At 47.2% G+C, this 18,431-nt stretch overlaps 1 protein-coding gene across 1 annotated transcript in view; it reads left to right on the forward strand.

Moving 5' to 3' along the window:
• PTPRQ (protein tyrosine phosphatase receptor type Q) overlaps positions 1-18,431 on the forward strand; it is an 855,789-nt gene that overhangs the window by 56,507 nt on the left and 780,851 nt on the right. Inside the window, exon 9 of the mRNA XM_075342420.1 lies at positions 9,410-9,676. Within this exon, the coding sequence (XP_075198535.1) occupies positions 9,410-9,676 (267 nt within the window). The remainder of the gene's footprint in view (positions 1-9,409; positions 9,677-18,431) is intronic.

Genomic DNA, 18,431 nt, shown 5'->3' on the forward strand with positions numbered 1-18,431 from the left:
TCGTCTATTTTTTTTTATTACTGACTGGGTTAGTGATGTCGGGTATCGGATAGACGCCTGACCTCACCAACCCCAGGGCTTGATGCCAGGTGACATTACACATCTGGTATTAACCCCATATATTACCCCGTTTGCCACCGCACCAGGGCGCGGGATGAGCTGGGGCGAAGCACCAGGATTGGCACATCTAATGGTTGCGCCACTTCTGGGGCGGCTGCAGCCTGCTATTTTTAGGCTGGGGAGAGTCCAATAACCATGGACCTCCCTAGTCTGAGAATATCAGATCCCAGCTGTCTGCTTTACCTTGGCTGGTGATCCAATTTTGGGGGGACCCCTACGTGTTTTTTTTTTTTAATTATTTATTTAATTTAAAATAACAGCGTGGGGTGCCCTCAGTTTTGGATTACCAGCCAAGGTGAGGTTGCCAGCTGTGGTCTGCAGGCTGCAGCCGTCTGCTTTACCCTAGCTGGCTACAAAAATAGGGGGAACCCTACGTCATTTTTTTTTTTCATTTTTTTGGCTAAATACAAAGCTAAGCACCCCTTAGTGCCACATGAAAGGCACCAAAGGGTGCAAAATTACAAAATGCAGGAGAGTGGGACATTATGTGTCTTTCTGCCATTATAATGACAGAAAAGACTGATATGAAGTGCACAAGCACAAGAAAATCACCAGAGCGCTGTACGCTGTGAAAAGCAGTAGAAAATGGCACTGGAGTGAACATGTGACCGCCTCATGTAGGATGAAGCTATGGATCCTGGGTAATTTTATGCATTTACCCTCCTTCAGTTTTTTTGCAGTACACAAAAAAACGGAAGGCACACGGATGACAAACAGATGACATACGGACCGTCTACGGAACGGAAACGGATGCCACACGGATGCACCCGTGAAAAAAAACGGACTGTTTTTTGCAGACCGCAAAAATGGATCGATCGTGTTAATGTAGCCTTATTCTGATCTGCCGTTTATAAACAGCAGGCAGAAATAAGTGAATAACGCCCCCCCAGCGTCAGAAAATCTCCGGGGTTTCAGGGCTAGCTGAGACCCTGGAGATCATGATTCAGGACGTTTTTTCCGGTCCCCGCTCACGTGATCACAGGTATACACCGTACACCAATGATCACGTTACAGTAAATGACAGTGCCGGTAAAAAATTATTTATCTCCCATCTGGCATGAACAAACATGATAAATCTCCTCCCAGGTCCCCTCCGGTCCCCCGGTGTCGCCAAAGTGCCCCCCCTGATGCCCTCCCAGAAATCCAAGATGGCCGCGCGCACAGCAGCGCGCCGGCCGCATTCACCCTACTCCTCTGATTTCTGTCGCATGTGCCATGACACATGCGACAGAAAACTCCTCCCCAGGCTCTGCCAGGTCACCGCCTATAACCCCACCGGTGTTTCCCGGTGTCCCACGGTACCTGTGCAGTGTTGATTCCCCCACGGCCCTCTCCTTCACAATAGACGCTGCCGCATGCACAGAGCGGCTGTCAGCTCAGCTTCCTGTGTTCAGACACAGTGAGTGGTGGTTATGCATCTGTAAGCTAAATGGGTGGCACGGTGGCTCAGTGGTTAGCACTGCAGTCTTGCAGCGCTGAGGTCCTGGGTTCAATTCTCACCAAGGACACCATCTGCAAGGAGTTTGTATGTTCTCCCCGTGTTTGCGTGGGTTTCCTCCGGGTACTCCGGTTTCCTCCCACACTCCAAAGACATACAGCGCCGTGGAATTAATAACGCTATATAAATGAATAAATTATTATTATTACTGCAATGCCCTGCTCATGAGGTAAGGAACATAATTGATCAGGAGAGCTATATACTACATTTCCAAATGGAGGGATTTGCTTTTATAGTTTCCCTGCTGAACGACTACCAAACATGAGAGTCCGTTATACGCCACAAGAAAACACATCTAAATAGCGAGCTCTGTTGTTAAGTATTCATTCAGCTGGATAACTGGACTTAAAGGGGTATTCCATCTCCAAGATGCTATCCCCAATATATAGTAGGTGGAATAGCAATAATATCAGCAAATACCAATATTTGGAAATGTAGAATAGTTCTCCTGATTAGGCATGCCCTTACCTCATGAGCAGGGCATTGCAGTTTTGGTAGCAACCATTACGACATGGACTCTGCTGCTGTGGACCCGGGGAGAGTGAGTGCAGATTCATTGCACCCACACTCCTCACATGAAGGGTCTGCACTCCTAGAAAATGGGGGATACGTTCCCTGAGTGTCTCCCCCCATATTCTAGACGGTCCACAGTCGTCGTGGGACCCCTTTATTTTTTTTCTTACAAGAAATTGGTTAAAGAGGAAATGTTTTGGGGACTGTTTTTTCAAATAAATTTCTTTTGTTGATTTTTTTTTTTGTTAGTACTGACAGTTTATGATGTTGGGTATCTAATAGACGCCATGACATCACAAACTGCTGGGCTTGATGTCAGGTGACCTTACAGCTAGTATCAACCTGATTTATTACCCCATTTGCCACTGCACCAGGGCACGGGATGAGCTGGGGTGAAGCGTCAGGATTGGCGCATCTAGTGGATGCGCCACGTCTGGGGTGCCTGCGGCCTGCTATTTTTAGGCTGTGAAGGCCCAATAACTATGGACCTTCCCACCCTGAGAATACCAGACCACAGCTGTCCACTTTACCTTGGCTGGTGATCCAATTTGGGGGGGGACCCTACTTTTTTTGTGTAATTATTAATATTTATAAAATAATTATAAAGAAAGAGCCTGGGGGGACCTCCACATTGGAACCCCAACCACGGTAAAGCTGCCAGCTGTGGTTTTCAGGCTACAGCCGTCTGCTTTACCCTAGCTGGCTATCAAAAATGGGGGGACCCAACGTCATTTTTTTTTTAACTATTTTTTAAATAGAAAAAATTAATGGGCTTCTCTGTATTTTGATTGCCAACCAAGGTAACGGCAGGCAGATGGGGGTGGCAACCATAACTCTCTGCTTTATCTGCGCTGAGAATCAAAAATACCGCGGATTTATTTTTACAGCACTGTGATGTCCAGCAATCAAAATACAGGGAAGCCCATTTTGTTTTTAGTTATTTAAATAAATAATTAAAAAAAATATATATGGGCTCCCGCTGCATTTTTTGTATTGCTAGCTAAGGGTAATCCAAGCAGCTACTGGCTGCTAACCCCCACTGCTTGGTGTTACCTTCACTGGCAATGGAAAATCCAGGGAAGCATTTTTTATTTTTTTTGCCAAAAAACTACAAAAAAAGGACGTGAGCTTTGCCATATTTTTGTATGCTAGCCAGGTATAGCAGGCAGGTGCTGGAAGAGTTGATACAGCGCCAGAAGATGGCGCTTCTATGAAAGTGCCATTTTCTGAGGCCGCTGCAGACTGCAATTCGCAGCAGTGGGGCCCAGAAAGCTCAGGCCAACCTGTGCTGCACATTCCAATCCCCAGCTGCCTAGTTGCACCTGGCTGGACACAAAAATGGGGCGAAGCCTACGTCATTTGTTTTCTAATTATTTCATGAAATTCATGAAATAATAAAAAAGGGCTTCCCTTTATTTTTGGTTCCCAGCTGGGTACAAATAGGCAACTGGGGGTTGGGGGCAGTCGTACCTGCCTGCTGTACCTGGCTAGCATACAAAAATATGGCGAAGCCCACATCATTTTTTCAGGGGGCAAAAAACTTCTGCATACAGTCCTGGATGGAGTATGCTGAGCCTTGTAGTTCTGCAGCTGCTGACTGTCTGTATGGAGAAGAACAGACAGCAACTGCAGAACTACAAGGATCAGCATACTCCATCCAGGACTGAATTTTAATTGAGATTTTTTAAAATAAAAAATCCCCAATAAACCAACGCTGATAAGAGGTTTTTTTTATTAATATTTTTTACTTTTTATTGCTATCCTTGTTTTAGACACAAATTTATTCATAACAATTCACACAATAGAACAAGGAAAAAGAAAGAAGAATAAACCACATATGGTAGAAATAAAAATAAAAGTAAAAATAAAGAATAACTAATTGATAGTGCAGCAAACAGATACCAGGTGTCTGGTTGCAGTACCCCGGCCGGTAGTAGAGCAATTATTAAATCTAGTATAGTATATTAAGTAATGCTTCAAGGCATATGATATTTAATGCCAATTGAAACTATCACTGCAATATGATTTTTCAGATACCTGGAGAGTTTTTTTCAATCCATAAGCAAATAGGTTTTTAATAGAGGCTTAAATTATAAGCAGCAATTTCAGCGTTCCAAGTGCCTTTAAATGAATTTGAAGAAATTGCACTTCAGGATTGTAGTGAGGATGAGGTGCCCCAGCTCATCAAGTGTTCCAATAGGAGTTTACCTGCAGTCAAGTTCAGGCAGCAATTTCAGCGTTCCAAGTGCCTTTAAATGAATTTGAAGAAACTGCACTTCAGGATTGTAGTGAGGATGAGGTAAACTCCTATTGGAACACTTGATGAGCTGGGGCACCTCATCCTCACTACAATCCTGAAGTGCAGTTTCTTCAAATTCATTTAAAGGCACTTGGAACGCTGAAATTGCTGCTTATAAATTAAGCCTCTATTAAAAACCTTTTTGCTTATGGATTGAAAAAAACTCTCCAGGTATCTGAAAAATCATATTGCAGTGATAGTTTCAATTGGCATTAAATATCATATGCCTTGAAGCATCACTTAATATACTATACTAGATTTAATAATTGCTCTACTACCGGCCGGGGTACTGCAACCAGACACCTGGTATCTGTTTGCTGCACTATCAATTACTTATTCTTTATTTTTACTTTTATTTTTATTTCTACCATATGTGGTTTATTCTTCTTTCTTTTTCCTTGTTCTATTGCAGGGGTGGGGAACCTTTTTACTGCCGGGGGCCATTTGGAATTTCCTACTAACCTTTGGGGGCCGCACAACATTATCAACTTGAAAAATAACCCAGCTATATTTGGTCAAACGATTAATTAACTCACCCCTACTGTGGAGGCAGGAGCTGCTTCTGTTTGGTGTGACTGATGTTCGGTGATATTGATCATCTTGTTTCTTACAGCTGCTTTTCTAGGTTTATCTCGGTCTGGAGATGCTGGGGGCATATAGATCACAGGAGGGGCTGGGGTGCATAAATTACAGGAGACACTGGGAGTACACATCACAGGAGGGGCTGGGGCATATATATCAGTAGGGGGGCATGGACAGCCTTGGCTGTGGCACAGACAGCACTAGGTGGCTGCACGGACTGCACTAGGTGGCTGCACGGACTGCACTAGGGGGCTGCACGGACTGCACTAGGTGGCTGCACGGACTGCACTAGGTGGCTGCACGGACTGCACTAGGTGGCTGCACGGACTGCACTAGGTGGCTGCACGGACTGCACTAGGTGGCAGCACAGACTGCACTAGGTGGCAGCACGGACTGCACTAGGTGGCAGCACGGACTGCACTAGGTGGCAGCACGGACTGCACTAGGTGGCAGCACGGACTGCACTAGGTGGCAGCACGGACTGCACTAGGAGGCAGCACGGACTGCACTAGGGGGCAGCACGGACTGCACTAGGAGGCAGCACGGACTGCACTAGGAGGCAGCACGGACTGCACTAGGTGGTATCACTAGGGAGACACAGAGAAGTCTGGGGGAGCATAGACATCAACAGGAGGGCACAGACAGCAGTAGCAAGTTCAGAGCACTGGGGGGGTACATAGTACTGAGGGGTGGCACACAGCACTGGGGAGCACGGACAGCATAAGGGGGCACAGACAGCACTGACCGTGGCATGGACAGCACTGGTGGCAGCATGGACAGCATTAGGTGGTGCGGACAGCACTGGGGGGGCATAGACATCACCCAAGGGGTACAGACAGCACTAGTGGAGCACACACAGTACTAGGGGGTACACACTGTACTAGGGGTGTACTCAACATTAGGGGGTACACACAGCATTAGGGGATACACACAGCATTAGGGGATACACAGCACTGGGAGGTACACACAGCACGAGGGGGTACACAGTACTGGGGGGTACACAGCATTAGGGGTACACAGCATTGAGGGGTACACACAGCCCGAGGGAGTACACAGCACTTAGCGGGGGGGGGCGGCAGCGATGGGTTGCGTACTCACAGTGAGGGGGAGGAGGAGTCACACACACAGCAGGTCCGGGAGGCTGGTAAATCTGCTGCAGCTCTTCTGTGACATATCGCAGCGTGCTGCTTACCCTGCCCACCAGAGCACACTAGCACAGGCCGGGGTTAAGCCTAGAATGCATGGGCTGCAGTCAGGTCCTGGAAGTCAGGATCTGGATAGAGCCCGTACATTCTAGCATCTACCCTCAAGGCATCAGGCAGTGAGATTTAAAGGGCCGGCAGCCGGGAAAAGCGCGGCTGCTGCCAGAGCACAGCGGTCCCTGGGTATGTGCCTGGGGGCCGCATAAAAAGTCGTCACGGGCCGTATACGGCCCGCGGGCCGGAGGTTCCCCACTCCTGTTCTATTGTGTGAATTGTTTTGAATAAATTTGTGTCCAAAACAAGGATAGCAATAAAAAGTATAAAATATTAATAAAAAACCTCTTATCAGCGCTGGTTTATTGGGGATTTTTTATTTTAAAAAATCTCAATTAAAATTAATTTCTGATTCCAGGCAAATTAAAGGGGATTTTTTGCCTACAAACCTAGCTGCAGATATAATGGTTATTGGGGTCAAGCGCTAACAATTGTCTGTAGACTACTTGGTATATCCATCCAGGACTGTATGCAGAAGTTTTTTGCCCACCAAAAAAATGATGTGGGCTTCGCCATATTTTTGTATGCTAGCCAGGTACAGCAGGCAGCCACGGGCTGCCTCCAACCCCCAGTTGCCTATTTGTACCCGGCTGGGAACCAAAAATATAGGGAAGCCCATTTTTTTTAATTATTTCACTTATTTCATGAAATAATTAAAAAACAAATGACGTGGGCTTCGCCCCATTTTTGTGTCCAGCCAGGTACAACTAGGCAACTGGGGATTGGAATCCGCAGCACAGGTTAGCCCGAGGTTTCTGGGCGCCTCTGCTGCAAATTGCAGTCCGCAGCCGCCCCAGAAAATGGCACTCTCATAGAAGCGCCATCATCTGGCGCTGTATCCAACTCTTCCAACAGCCCTGGAGCCGGGTGGCTTGTTGGGTAATCATGAGTTAATACTGGCTTTGTTTTACTAGCCAGTATTAAGCCAGAGATTCTTAATGTCAGGCACGTTTGACCCGGCCATTAAGAATCTCCAATAAAGGGTTAAAAAAAAACACCACACAGAGAAAAAAATACTTTAATAGAAATAAATACACAGACACATTAGAGACTGCATCTTTATTACCCCCTGTCAGCCCTCCACGATCCATGGTCTTCTGTCTTTCTCGTTCAACAAATGCAGCTCTGCTCGATCACTGCTGCATGGGGGAAGACGCTGCTGCTCCCCGTGCAGGGTTCACTCCGTGAAGGCTGCACGGGAAGCAGCGTGCAGCCTTCACTCCGTGAGTGATCAGTGCTGCTGGCTGTCAGCGGTAACGCTGACAGACGCGTTACCATAGCAACGGTGCTCCCGGAGCCGCGGTTAGCGGTGACGTCACCGCTAACTGCGTTGCTATGGCAACGGTGATCTCTGTTAAGGACCGGCTGTGTCAGCTGGTCCCTAACGGAACGGGGAGTCGACCGTGTGCTAGAGCATGTCGCCGGTACACGGCGATACACAAATGTGCACCGTGTACCGGAGAGATGCACTCGCAGGTCCTACATGACGCGTCATAGTCATGTGACCAGTCTGTAGCCAATGAGATAATAGCCACGTGACTGGTCACATGGCTATTTTGACGTCACGATAGGTCCTGCATCACCGCTGGCAGTGCTGGTCACCGGGAGGATTCAGCGATCATCGGATGGAATAGCGGCAGGAGACAGAGTGCAGGAGGGATCGCGAGGACCGGTAACTGTTATGGCAATGTTTATTAACTGTTTGTGTACATTTATCATGCATTTTTATGTGTTTGTGATTGCCTCCCATTATATCCTATAGGTTCGAGTTTGGTTCGTCGAACGTTCGACGAACCGAACTCGAACGGGACCTCCGTTCGACGAACCGAACTCGAGCCGAACCACGACTGGTTCGCTCATCTCTACTTCTTAGGAATGCACACTCCTTTGCCTTATGTGCAGATATCAGCATCTGTCTGAATCTCATTAGGGCTGAGGGAAGCTGAGGGGGGGCCTGGGACTCCCTCCGCATTTGGTCATCGCTGGCAACAGTTGTGACCTATTGGTCAACCTAACAGGAGAATGTTGGGAAAGTTAACATACAAACAAGCCACAGGGAAAAGCAAACGTGATAACTCATCAAGGTACCGTTATTCCGAACTGAAGAGCTGAGACTCCATACATCCATCAACTTAGTAATATAGCCAGCACTGAGGCATGTGTATGGCGAGTATAAATAGAACCTCCCAATATGTGATAGGCGAAACAAAACAAGGAAGTGAAGACACCTGAGTCGAAATAAACTGTGAGGCAAGGCAAAGGAGAGGCAAAGAGAACTAACAGCAGTTGGACCAATATAAAACATGCTGTGGTCCAGTGGAGAGGGAAACCAACCACACAACCATAGGTTAGCTGAATTGAGCGGTAACAGTACACCCCTTCTATGACCACATTTTTTGCTACAAAATTTGTTTCCTATTTTACTCCTCTAAAACCTAGGTGTTTCTTATGGTGCAGCGCACTTATAGTCTAAAAAGTACAGTACTTAGAAAATTGGTGATGTGTTCAATGCTTATTTCACCTGCTGTATATATACTTTTTACTGATTTTTCTTTCAGGAGTTATCAAAACAAAGAAAGACAAGAATTTATATTAACTTAGCGTATATATATATATATATATATATATATATATATATATACACAGTATATATAAGTTTTCCTCAGGACCTTCTGTAGGAGGAGAGAGTAAGTGATCAATCAATGGTTTATAGCTCCTCACTTCATGCCTCTCCTCTAAAATAATGTGAAATGCAAGGCATGTTGGCACATGTATAGCTTATCATCATCAACGGAAGGTTACTAAGAATTTGTCAATGTCAGGGATGATCTATTAGCTTTTCTGCAGATTTATAGTTGAGTGGATCCCATAACAGTCTTTTTACATAGCTGCTAAGCATTTAGACAAAGTACTTTTTACTGATTTTTCTTTCAGGAGTTATCAAAACAAATAAAGACAAGAATTTATATTAACTTAGTAATTCTTTTATCCTAAAACTGGATCTGTCAGCAGATTGTACAATACAAACTTCTTGCATTATTAAATATATCTCTTTGACCTATTGAGAATTGTGTCTTCCCATTGAAAATCCATGTCATGTATATTTTTTTAACCTAAAACTATCATGTTATTGTGACCTAGAGGTTAGTCCATTGGAACGAGTCAGCATTGAACCAACTTCTGTACAAGAAGACAATTTATTCCTCTATTGGGATTCTCCAGCAGAATTTCATCAAATCTACATTCAAGTTAGATCTCTAGAGGACAATTCAGAAGTCTCTTATATTGTCTCCGATGCTGATAATTTCCATGCTGAAGCTTTAATACCTGGAATGACTTATGAAATAGGACTCTCAATAGACATGAATGGAAACAGAAGTGAAATGAAAATGCTACAACAAACCCTACGTAAGTACTTTTTTTAAAAATATTTTCATTTTCTTTTTCAGTTTTTATAAAGTTTTTGATTTTCTGGAAGGCTGTAAAAATGAAAAGCAGGTTTGGCAATAAAAAATTATGTGATAAACCAGAATTCTATATACATATAAAAGCCCCAACACACCAGAAGATCAGTTTCAGTTTTGGCTTGGACCGTGAAGAAGGCGGCTATCTCTCAATCTCTCTCTCTCAATCTCTCTCTCTCTCTCTCTCTCTCTCTCTATATATATATATATATATATATATATAGATAGATAGATAAAGAATAAATGAATTGCTGTTTTTTGTTTATTTTGCATCTGAAAAATCTGAATAAAAAGCTATTAAATAACGTTATATAACCCAAAATGACATAAAGAAAAGAATCTCCAACTCATATCATCAGAATTGTTAATAGTTGATTTATAACAGAACAAATAAAAAGGAATTGATAGCACAGATGTGAACATAGCCTCACATCGGTTCTTAACAGTTCTGCTCTAGGAACAGTTGAATTGAATTCCTTTGGAAGATGGATGACAATCAAGCTGAAGAAGAGGTAGTACAATGCCCATGTTTATCGTCACTTCTATTTCTAAGAAAAAACGTGACATTGTGCCATTAGTTTTGATGGAAGGAGTAGCAGTGGATGCTTGACATGTACTGACAGCACTGCCAATAAAGATCAAAGTACTACAAAGCGTCCAGAGGTGGGTTATGAGAAAAATCAGATCATCTTTATTCTGCCATATAAAGTCCAACGTTTCGACCTGTCATGTAGGTCTTTTTCAAACAATACCTATTATGGGTTGAAACATTGAACTTTACATGGCAAAATAAAGATGTTCTGTTTTTTATCCTCACCCACCTCTGGACACTGTCTACTACTTTGAACAATGTATTTCTTCCAAGCGGGCTACTTGGGACTTTGGACTATGTGACCCTGCATGGGTAATTACCCGGATCCAAAGTTGTCCATTTCGGAGTGCTGCAAGCAATTTTCTTTTACTACTGAGGACTGCCAATGAAATCCCAAAGGAAAGATTCTCAAAGTCTTAGAAAACTGATGAACACTTGCATCAGTTTTAGGCCTTATGCACAAAGCCAGTTTAACAGCTCTGACAAGGAGTCACATATTTAATACAAAGCCGTGCCAGTTTGGACTGAAATTCAGCCCTGGCATTTGAAAGCCCCCAGGTCTATTTCCTCCTGCCCCACCCCCATCCTCACACACATTTCCCAAAAGGGGTCATTATTGCAAAAATGCCATTGCTTTACATTGGAGGAAATTAAAATGTTGTGCAATTTAAATGTAATCCCAATATACATGTCAGGCCTCTTTATTCTACTTAATAGGCTTTATAAGGGTGCTCTGTTACAAAAACAAATGACACATAGAATTCCCTGTTTAGTACATGGGGAAAGAATTGGTCTGAGCTGGGTGAGTTTAGAAGTTTCCCATCTTAGATGGAACAAAAGGAGGATAACCATAGTCCTAAGGAACCCACAGCAAGATTGGTATCTCAGCCAGACAACCACCACAACGTCCACTAGCATGCTGCTAGATACATAGACAAAGGTATATAAGCATGTTTAGGCTCCACTTTCCTTAAAGTGGAAAGCCCATTAAAAATGTGGGCTGTCATTGTGGGAGCAAGGACGTTAGTAGTATGTAGCTACAGAGTGAAATGATAAAAAGAAATCTGTCAACACAAAATGACTGTTCAAACCAAGCACAGCAACTGAATGCCCGGCCAAGAATTGTTTTGCATCAATCTCAACTACCTATTCCTTGATTGATAGCTTTGGCTTACAGGGATCAGATGTACATGGAGACGTCATGGAAAACATATCCAGTGGTGAGAAAAAATGTTTGCCCCTTTCCTAATTTCTTATTCTTTTGCATGTTTGTCACACTGAAATGTTTCAGATCACCAAATAAATGTAAATATTAGACAGAGATAACACAAGTAAACACAAAATGCAGTTTATAAATTAAGATCTTTATTATTAAGGGAAACACAAATCCAAACCTACAGGGCCCTGTGTTAAAAAATGTGCCCCCCTCTTCCATAAAGCTTAAATTAACAGTGGTTTGTAACATCTTTGGGAGGCACAATTCAATTTCCCTAGCCATATCTAGGCCTGATTACTGTCACACCTATTCTCAATCAAGAAATTACTTAAATAGGACCTGCCTAACAAAGTGAAGAAGACCAAAAGATCCTCAAAAGCTAGACATCGTGTCGCGATACAAAAAAATTCAAGAACAAATGAAAAACAAAGTAATTGATACCTATCAGTCTCGAAAAGATCTATTTGTGATCTCAAGCTGAAGTGCACTTGGGTTATGCAGCCGGAAAATGATCCAAAACACACCGGAAAGTCCATCTCTGGATAGCTTAAGAAAAACAAAATTAAGACTTTGGAGTGGCCTAGTCAACGTCCTGACCTTAATCCGATTGAGATGGTGTGGCATGATTTTAAAAAGGAGGTTCATGCTCAGAAACCCTCCATTGTGCCTGAATTACAACAATTCTGCAAAAATGAGTGTGCCAACCTTCCTCAAGAACATTGTAAAAGACTCATTGCCAATTGTCACAAATACTTGAATACAGTTGTTGCTGCTAAGGGTGACCCATCCAGTTATTAGATTTAGGAGGCAATCACTTTTTCATACAGGGCTTTGTAGGTTTGATTTGTTTTTCCCTTAATAACAAAGACTTTCATTTATAGACTGCATTTCATCTTTACTTGTTTTATCTTTGTCAAATATTTAAATTTGTAAAATGTAAGTGTGACAATCGTGCAAAAGAATAAGAAATCAGGAAAGGGGCAAGCACTTTTTCACATCACCATAGGTGGGAAGGTGCACTGAACTGCTAGGGCATTGCAAGGGTGCACCAAGCGCATATGCTTTATACGAACAGTCATCTTGTGCTGATGGAATCATTTTAAATAGGCAAAGTGCCTTTCTGGTATTCTTCTATTTCTTCTATACCTTGTGCCCCCCATTGCAGATTAGCTGAATCATACAGTATATTTTTTTGTGGACTGTAAATTTATTTTCTCAATGCAATCCTATGAGACCCAATTTCCAGTCCACACAAAAGACGATATGTGAGACAACTAGACTGAATTATGATGACTGGTGAATAATAGGATTGGAACATCAATGATATTCCAAGAAGGAAAATTTAGAAAAAAAATTATTTCATCACCAGTATTACCTATGACTATAACTTCATAATTAGCATTCTATCCCATTCTGCAGAATATCCTTCTCCTTTTCCTTCAGTCCCTTCAACATACAGTCAATTGTAAATAACATCACTTCTCACTTTTCAGTCCTTTCCAACACACGGTCCCATGTGCAATGCATCCCTCCCCTGTAGCCAATTTACACATTATATTCTATTTACCAGAAGAGTGATCTGTGCCAATGGATGGAAGGGGATGTAGTACTTCTTACCTGACAGCATCCACAAATCGTCATTCGATCATTGTTGCAGTGTGATTCACATATGTTAGGGCCAGATGGATGGGCAGACCCGGGAGGTGGATCCACTGGACCGAACTCCCCGAAGAGGGAACGGAGTCCGGTAGCCGGAGCACTTTAGGTAGCAGAACAGTCCGTGCACTTAGAACACAATGGAGAAGTCCCTGGGACCACGGGGTCACTGATGGTGGTCCGGGTGACGGAGCTCAGGTTCGGAAGCCGGGATGATGTCAGGCGGGGCCCGGAACCGTTGGAGCGAGATGGCGGGTCACCGCAGGGAACCGGGATGGTACGGACTGTCAGGATGGTAGATAGGCAGCGTTCGGGGTTTGCGATACAGCAGGACCGGATGGCAATGCAGGATCGGCTCTAAAAGAGAGAGAGGTAAGTATCTCACAGAAACACAAGGAGACCTGACTCCTAGCTTGGGAAACACGAAGAACAGGCCCCGCCCCCTTGGACATTAATCCCCTTTATACCCTGTACCTGTGTGCATCATTTCCTGTCAGTGGACACTGGCCCTTTAAGAAAGGGTCAGTGACCGCGCGCGCGCCCTAATGCGCATGCGCGCGGCCCGGGTGCCAGAAGCCAGGGCAGGAAGCTGAGAGGAGGAAGCAGCAGAGCCGGCCAGGGGCTGGGAAGCCGACGGGCGCCGGGAGCGGGGACCAGGAGGCCTGGGAAGCGCGGCCAATGGAGGCTGGAGAGCGGGGAGCGTGGCAGGTGAGCCGGGGAGCGGAGCAGAGGACCCGGGGAGCGTGACAGTACCCCCCCCACGCCCCCCTCCCCGCAACCGGGACAGGAAGGCACGGATCAGCGGAGTACCCACATTCTCCTTGGGCTCCCAGGACCTATCCTCAGGACCATACCCTGCCCAGTCCACCAGGAAGAACTGTCGGCCTCGTACGGTCTTCATGGCCACGATATCCCTTACCGCATAGATGTCGTCCTCAGCAATAGGAGGAGGAGCCGGACTGGCAGCAGCGGAGAAGGGACCAAGGACAACCGGCTTGAGCAGGGAGACGTGGAAGGAGTTGGGTATCCTCATCGTGGCCGGAAGCTGCAGTTTGTAGGAGACCTCATTGATCTTGCCGATGACTTTAAACGGTCCGATGTAGCGAGGTCCCAGCTTGTAGGATGGTAACTTCAATCGGACGTACTTGGAAGCAAGCCAGACGAGATCTCCCGGAGAGAAACATGGAGGATCCAGACGTCTCTTGTCTGCGTGTCTCTTCATCCGCAGGGATGCACGAGCAAGGGACGCCTTAACTGAGTCCCAAATGGTTGTAAAGTCACGGAGTACTGCATCAGCAGCAGGGATGTCCGAGGAAGAGGATACAGGCAATGGGACAGACGGCTGAAGTCCGTAGACGACATGGAAGGGAGAACAGGAGGAGGACTCACTGACGTGGTGATTATGGGAGAATTCAGCCCAAGGAAGAAGTGTGGACCAATCGTCATGATGGGCGTTGACGTAGTGACGTAAGAAAGAGGTCAATATCTGATTGACCCGTTCCACTTGGCTGTTCGACTGAGGATGGTAGGCAGAAGAAAAGTCCAGCGTTACACCCAGATGTTTACAGAGAGCCCTCCAGAAGCGGGAGGTGAACTGAGTTCCTCTGTCAGACACAATGTGTGATGGAAAGCCGTGCAAGCGGAAGATGTGATGTATATAGGCGTCCGCGAGTTCCTGGGCAGAGGGCAGTCCAGCCATAGGGACGAAATGGGCCATTTTAGAGAACCGATCCACCACGACCCATATGACTGTGTGTCCGGAGGACAATGGCAAGTCCGTAATAAAGTCCATCGCAATGTGTTGCCAGGGAACTGAGGGTATGGGCAGAGGCAGTAGACGGCCATATGGCAGGTGTTTGGGCGTCTTGTTCCTGGCACAAGAAGAGCAAGCAGAGACAAAAGAGGCGACGTCCGTGCGAAGGGATGGCCACCAGTAATGACGTACAATCGCACTCCATGTTCTCTTCTGACCAGCATGACCGGCTGTTTTCGAGGCATGGCCCCAGTGTAGCACTTTATGCCTGTCTGTCTCAGAGACATAGGTCTTCCCGGGCGGTATCTGGGCCAGGGTGACAGGAGCCACCGGAATAATCTTACTTGGACAGACGATGGGTTGGGATGTCTCCTCTTCCTGCTCCATGGGCATGAAAGACCTAGACAAGGCATCAGCGCGTACATTCTTGTCCGCTGGTCGGAAATGGAGCTGGAAATCGAACCGGGCAAAGAACAAGGACCACCTGGCTTGCCGGGGGTTCAGTCGCTGAGCAGACCGCAGGTATTCCAGGTTTTTGTGGTCCGTGTAAATAATGACGGGGTACACTGCTCCTTCCAGAAGATAGCACCATTCCTCCAGAGCCAGTTTGACTGCCAATAGCTCTCGATCACCGATGGTGTAATTGCGTTCAGGGGCGGAGAAGCTCTTGGAGAAGAAACCGCAAGTCACCATCTTCCCGGAGGAGGACTTCTGCATGAGCACTGCTCCGACTCCTGAGGAGGAGGCATCCACCTCCAAGGTGAACTGGCGGTTTAACTCTGGACGGTGGAGTACAGGAGAGGAGGCAAAGGCTCGCTTTAGAGAGCCAAACGCGGCTTCGGCCGCAGGTGACCAGTCCTTTGGATTAGCCCCCTTCTTGGTCAAGGCGGAGAGAGGAGCAGTCAGAGCAGAGAAGTGAGGAATGAACTGGCGGTAATAATTGGCGAATCCCAGAAAATGTTGGATTGCCTTCAGTCCAGAAGGAGGAGGCCAGTTGAGAATGGCAGAGACCTTCTTTGGGTCCATCTGCAGTCCGGTCTCGGTGATGAGGTAACCCAGGAAGGGGAGAGAAGACTGTTCGAAGACACACTTCTCGTACTTGGCGTACAGACGATTCTCTCTCAGTCTTTGTAGAACCAGTTGCACGTTCTCTCGGTGGGTCTGGAGGTCCGGAGAGAAGACAAGGATGTCATCCAGGTATACCACCACACAGACGTAGAGAAGGTCCCGGAACACGTCGTTCACTAATTCTTGGAAGACGGCTGGTGCGTTACACAGGCCGAAGGGCATCACGCAGTATTCATAGTGCCCATCACGAGTATTGAACGCGGTCTTCCATTCGTCCCCCGAGCGAATACGGACCAGGTTGTAGGCACCCCGAAGATCCAACTTGGTGAAGACACGAGCTCCTCTGAGCCGATCAAACAATTCGGGGATGAGCGGCAGGGGGTACTTGTTTTTTATGGTAATTTGGTTCAATCCCCGGTAGTCTATGCATGGTCGTAGGTCGCCCTCTTTCTTCTTTACGAAGAAGAAGCCAGCTCCAGCAGGAGAGGAGGATCTCCGAATGAATCCCCTAGCCAGGCTCTCTGTGATGTATGTAGACATGGCCCTTGTTTCGGCTGGAGACAAAGGATATATCCTTCCTCGAGGTGGTGTAGTTCCCGGGAGCAGGTCAATGGCACAATCGTAAGGACGATGTGGCGGAAGTACCTCTGACTCCTTCTTATCAAAGACGTCCACGAAGGACCAATAGGCTGAGGGTAGTCCCGGTAGGGTCTCTGGAACCGGAGGTCGCCGGATGGGTTTTATGGTCTTCAGACAGGTGTCATGGCAAGAAGACCCCCATCGAGTGATATCGCCAGTGCCCCAGCTGACTGAAGGTTCGTGTGTCCGCAACCAAGGAAGACCCAGCAGGATTTGATGTGACATGTGAGGGAGGACGTAGAGAGCGATGTTCTCGGTGTGCAGAGCACCGATACGCAGTTCAAGCGGCTTGGTGATCCAGGAGATGGTGTCAGAGAGGGGTCTCCCATCCACAGAGGCAATCACAAGAGGTTTGGCGAGTGGAGTAACAGGCACCTGGTATTTGTCCACCGTGGCCTGCTGGATGAAATTGCCTGCTGCCCCAGAATCGAGGTACGCCTCAGCCGTAAACCGCGTCTCTCCCGTTGTCACTTGCAAAGTCCATGTAACCGGGTCTGAGAGAGTCCCAGCACCTAGGGTGGCCTCTCCTACCAACCCTAGGCTTTGGAGTTTCCCGGCCTCTCTGGACAGGTGCGTAGCAGGTGTGTGCCCTCTCCGCAGTAGAAGCAGAGACCCTTGGCGAGTCGCTCTGCTCGACGTTGTTCAGACTGTCGCACACGGTCGATCTGCATGGGCTCATGGACGGAGGCACCAGAGGTCGTTGACTGGAGTACGGCGGGCTTCTGTGGAGGAGAGGCATGCCGTACCGGACGTCTCTCACGGGACACCTCTTTGGACCGCTCCTGAAAGCGAATGTCCACTCGAGTCGCTAGGGTAATCAGGGTGTCCAGGGTGGACGGTACGTCACGTCCAGCCAGCTCATCTTTGATTCGACCCGAGAGTCCTTCCCAGAAGGCGGCGGTTAGGGCCTCGTTATTCCACCCGAGTTCCGAGGCCAAGGTGCGGAAACGGATGGCGTATTGACCCACCGTCAGAGTTCCTTGACGTAACCGGAGAAGAGATGAAGCAGACGCGGAGGCGCGTCCTGGCTCGTCAAAGGTGACGCGAAAGGCCTGCAGGAACTCTTGGAGGTTCTTGGTCATAGGGTCCTCCTTCTCCCACAAGGGGTTCATCCACGCCAGTGCCTCGCCCTCTAGGTGAGACATTATGAAGGCGACCTTGGCTTGGTTGGAGGCAAACAAATGCGGCAGCTGCGTGAAATGAAGGGAGCATTGGTTTATAAACCCCCTGCAGGTCTTGGGATCTCCGGCGTACCGGGGTGGTGAAGCCAAACGAAGTCTGGAAGCATCCGAAGAGGCTGCCACGGGAGCGGGAGCCGTGGATTGACTAGTGGAGGCCCGGGGCGCTGAAGATGTGACCGAGGCTTGTAGCGTGTTCAGGCGGGCGTCCACGGAAGTCATAAAGTTCAGCATGCGGGTCTGGACTTCACGCTGGCGTTGGAGTTCCTCTTGCAAGGCCGCTAGTGCTTCGGCGGGATCCATGGCCTGTTCTTACTGTTAGGGCCAGATGGATGGGCAGACCCGGGAGGTGGATCCACTGGACCGAACTCCCCGAAGAGGGAACGGAGTCCGGTAGCCGGAGAACTTTAGGTAGCAGAACAGTCCGTGCACTTAGAACACAATGGAGAAGTCCCTGGGACCACGGGGTCACTGATGGTGGTCCGGGTGACGGAGCTCAGGTTCGGAAGCCGGGATGATGTCAGGCGGGGTCCGGAACCGTTGGAGCGAGATGGCGGGTCACCGCAGGGAACCGGGATGGTACGGACTGTCAGGATG

Source organism: Anomaloglossus baeobatrachus, chromosome 4 (assembly GCF_048569485.1).
Source record: "Anomaloglossus baeobatrachus isolate aAnoBae1 chromosome 4, aAnoBae1.hap1, whole genome shotgun sequence".
Lineage (NCBI taxonomy): Eukaryota > Metazoa > Chordata > Amphibia > Anura > Aromobatidae > Anomaloglossus > Anomaloglossus baeobatrachus.